Source organism: Solanum tuberosum, unplaced genomic scaffold (genome assembly GCF_000226075.1).
Source record: "Solanum tuberosum cultivar DM 1-3 516 R44 unplaced genomic scaffold, SolTub_3.0 scf00035, whole genome shotgun sequence".
NCBI classification, from domain to species: Eukaryota; Viridiplantae; Streptophyta; class Magnoliopsida; order Solanales; family Solanaceae; genus Solanum; species Solanum tuberosum.
Genome location: NW_006238963.1, coordinates 1,279,187 through 1,283,389, shown reverse-complemented (window position 1 = coordinate 1,283,389; position 4,203 = coordinate 1,279,187). Strand labels below are relative to the sequence as shown.

Sequence of the window (4,203 nt, the reverse complement as noted above, 5' to 3'; positions counted from 1 at the left end):
GCCACAGCTAACTCTAATCCATTTTCAAGTATAGAAGAGCAAAAATAAACTTCTCTTCATACAATTTTCTGTCAAGAAGCCTAGTTTCAACAACATAACTAGTGAAATCCCATAGGTGGGGTCTGGGAGTGTAGAGTGTACGCAGACTTTATCCTACCTCATGGAGGTAAGGTAGATGTTTCCGAAAGGCTCAGACAACACATATCAAAGTAGATTTATGAGAGAACATAAGTAATGAAGATATCGCCAATAATAGATGTCAAGAAGCCTGGTTCAAGAGTCTGAAATCAGCATAATCTACTAAAAGGTCTGGGGAAAATCACTTACAGATAAAAGTAAATAAGAACTAGCCATAAACAAAGTATATATAATGCTTTATATCATAAGTTTTCTTTTCTTCTTCTCCGCATTCATCCTTCCCATCAGCATACATACAGTAAATCTTATCATTCATTTGAGTTAACTCTGGTTGCTGAACTGGTTCTGTGACTCATCAATTCCACCCAAAATTTCATTGCACTTTTGGAAAAGGTTAGCCAGTTGAAGTGACAAATCTGAAGTGCTAATGGCACTGAGATTTTGTTGATAATGACTCTTCCATCCCTCATCCATGGAATATTTTGCATTAATGGCCACAACAGTCTCATCCAGACAGCCAACTTTGTGCTTATACTGAATGCTAGAAGAAACGGGACTTGAAGCACACAAGATTTCAGAAAGGACCACTGGACTGTTTTCAGAATCAATATTGGCTTTTACATCAACCTCTGGATAGTCACAAACAATGGACTTAGTATCTGTGTTACCTTTGAGAAATGCCTTTTCTTCTACATCAGACCTGCATTTTGAATTTTCCTTGGGTAATGGCTTCATCTCAGTATCGAACTGCAAAGGCAACTCTTGGAATGACATATGATGTGGTTCACTTTTAAACGATTGAATGTCATCAAAACATTCTCCCATTAACTTTTCTGAACCATCAAAGTCTATTAAGTGGTAGTTCACGTCAGAGTTGAACAAGCTTCTACTTTGGACTGCATAGTCATATGCAGCCTGAGCATTACACTTGTTCAGAAATACAATCTGACATGTTGCTGAACCCCACGAAATACGGAGTGCTGATTCATCAAATGGCCCAAAATATCCAAACTTGGCTTTTAATTCTGAAGCAGTTGGAAGCATAGTTTGAGGAGAGAACTTTATTACCAGCATAGTTGGTTCAGCTTTCCATTCAGGCTCCTCAGTGAACCTCTTTTCAGACTCCACTGACAATGTTGATTGGATGTCAACGTCATCCCCTTGGGGTGTCAAAAGTGTTTGGTCACCATATTTCTTTGTCATATGCAAGGACTTGAAGCCCCTCAACTCTTCTTCGTCTTGGCAATTCAAGAGCGTCTGCTTTTTGTTAGTCTTCTCATGTTCATCTGGAAAACAACTCTCTTCATAAAAAGTTGATGGGGATTGCTTCAAATGCTTAAATGCATCAGTAACATTTCCTAGTTCAGCTCCATAGTCATTAAGCTCGTTATGTTTCTCAGTTTCTTCACCTGATTTTGTTACTAGATGGTCAAAGAAGGCATCCATTCGGAAGTTGCCTTTACGACCCTGGTCATCTGGTGGAGACTCTTCCCTCCTCTTCCTTTTAGTTTCTCTTTTACATGACTTCTTGGAGGAATCCCCTTGATATTCAAACAATTTGGCCCCATCTTTCGATACAGATGCATCAAAAGGAAAGGTACAACAAAAAAATAAATCAGTGTGTTCTCTATTTAAATATGGAATACTAGTATTTATCTAGGATAAGAAATAGGCAATAGAATGCACGATAAATCTGTAGAAACAAACATTTGTCCAATTGAGTGAGCACTTAGGAGGAGACAACCAAAACAAACTGACCATGAGAATGAAATTTTGGATGATGCACTGATGGAAAAGCTGAAAGCACAAACAGGTATGGTGTATGCACACTATTTTACCTTGTGAAGTATTGTATTCAAGACACCTAAGGGCTAGGAAAGACATGTTAATCCACAATTAGATTATTTTCATAACAGAATGGCAGAGCAACATTTGTTGGTTTTTGGCCAGATGTTGGTCTTACTTTCAAATGACCGACAGAACAAGCACATCAAAGTCTATAGCTCGCCATTATACGTAGGTCAACTCCTTTTAACATCCACTTTATGCTTCAGAAAAGTTCTATTTGTAAGGACAGTAAAATTCAATGCGCCGTTATACATAGGTCTCCTTCTTTTAACATCCACTTTATGCTTCAGAAAAATTCTGTTTGTAAGGACAATAAAATGCAACGCCCACCCAAGCTTGATTACATCTATACAACTACATACTCTAGATGTAGCCTGTAGGTGACCTATTTAGTCATCTGAATCTTCTCAGGTGATGCAATTAAAAAGAGGATTTGTTCCTGGCATAAACAAAAAAAAAAACACAACTACAATGGTCTAGAAAACAAATCATGCAGTATGAAATATTACCGGTACATTGATTCTCGTCTTTCGAAAATTCTACAGGATCCTCTGAGCTTGAGGCTTTCACTCCAAATGTCTGAACATAGGTGTCAACACCTTTTTCAAATTCATCAAATGCCAGATCATAAGTGTCATCATTCTCTTCAAAAACCGCTTTTCTGTAAGTAGTAACCTTTGCAATGTTAATTATCCCATAAACATTATTTGGCAAAGATCTTGGAGACATGGCCAACTTCTTTACAAATGAAAACATCCCATGTGGATGAAAACCATCTCTAGATTTTTTAATCTGCTTTGATGAATAAATGGTCCCAGGTGTATACCCGCTCACATCAACTTTATAAAGTCCTTCAATTCTTGTGGGCTGAAAATTACCCAGGCAGGAGCAAGTCAAGCCAAGTACTGCTCTCTTTTTCAGCTCATCAATAGCTTCTTCAACAGCCACAAAGAAAGTTTGAATTTTCGACTTGTTTGACTTCTCCTCAAAATGAGGTTCAAAAGGGATAATTTGATTATGATCAAGCCATGCATAACTATAATCACCATAAAAGGCAACGAGAACTGAACCATCTCTCTTGGCATCGCATACTGGAGAAGGTATTAGACTCTCGTCATATATTTGTCCTGGCCACCAGGGATGAGACATTACCTTTCCCCAAACAAGGTCTCCAACTCCAAATATATTATTTGATTCTTCTTCTTTTAAGGAAGTTAACCGACTGTACATATCCATAGAGCCAGGTCCTGTTCCTTTTGACTTGTCACTTTCCATTTTCAGTGAACTACAGAGAAACAAAGAATTAGAACTTCCTAATATGATAACTTACCATCCTTACTCAAATAACACATATGGAGTGGTTTAGAGAACAAGAAAATTGAAACCCTTTAAACAAGTGACAGAATCCCCCCAAAAAACATTAGGAGTAGTTTCTTACAGAAATGCATGATCACAAAATTATGAAAAACAAACCTTATTTGCATTCAAGTCTAAACAAAATAATCCCTGAAGAATATATGCTCAAATAAACAAGAAATACACAACACCCTCACACACATACACACATTTTGTAACTTCACCAAAATGCAAGACTAAGATATCCACACAAGAAAGCTACAGATTCACATTACAGAACTATGTAAACCAAACCACAAGGCCCAATTTAGCACTTCCACTGTAAAAAAATTCTGACAATAGAACAGCAAAAAACATCACATTTACAACCAAGAAAAACCCTTAATCCCAATTCTAGAGCACTTCCAGTATAATGTAGTTTTTCTTCTCAGACATCAACGATAAGAAGAAAAAAAAAGAGTAAAATGCTAAATAACAGAAAAAGAAGAGCTTTTCTAAATAGTGTCTATTAGCCATTTGCAGAACACCAAGACGATGAAAAATCAAAGCAAGAGGTGGGCCAAAAACAGAAGAAAAAGACCCCCAACAAGCTTAGATAGCTTAATAGAAGCAAAATTTGGCAACCATCAAAATTATTTCTCAAATAATTCATGTTATAGTGTAAGCAAGATGGTAAACCACCACCACCACCCCACCAAAAAAAATTTAGAAAGGTTCACACACCTTTGAATCTGCAAGCATTCAACACTCTTCTTGTTTCTCATTGTTAAACAATGGCTAATTTTTCATACAGATGCATGTACATTTATGTGTATATATGAAAAGGGGGAGAGAGAGAGGGGATATGAATGGGTGAATCGA

General features: G+C 37.0%; 1 protein-coding gene across 1 annotated transcript; it reads right to left on the bottom strand.

The window, feature by feature from the left end:
- Window positions 1–317: 317 nt before the first annotated feature.
- On the bottom strand, window positions 318–4,203 carry LOC102596389 (uncharacterized). Its single transcript, XM_006342774.2, has 3 exons — window positions 4,066–4,203; window positions 2,496–3,271; window positions 318–1,706 (listed from the first exon to the last, which is right to left on the bottom strand). The coding sequence occupies exons 1-3, from the start codon at window positions 4,104–4,106 to the stop codon at window positions 460–462; spliced, it is 2,064 nt and encodes a 687-aa protein (XP_006342836.2). The 5' UTR covers window positions 4,107–4,203; the 3' UTR covers window positions 318–459.

Excerpts from the sequence above, each read along its gene's own strand:
- LOC102596389 (XM_006342774.2), bottom strand. The coding sequence starts at position 4,106 with ATGAGAAACAAGAAGAGTGTTGAATGCTTGCAGATTCAAAG. Across the intron at positions 3,272-4,065 it reads GAATGCTTGCAGATTCAAAG|TTCACTGAAAATGGAAAGTG; the intron begins GTGTGTGAACCT and ends GTTTCTCTGTAG. Across the intron at positions 1,707-2,495 it reads AGACGAGAATCAATGTACCG|ATGGGGCCAAATTGTTTGAA; the intron begins GTAATATTTCAT and ends CTGTATCGAAAG.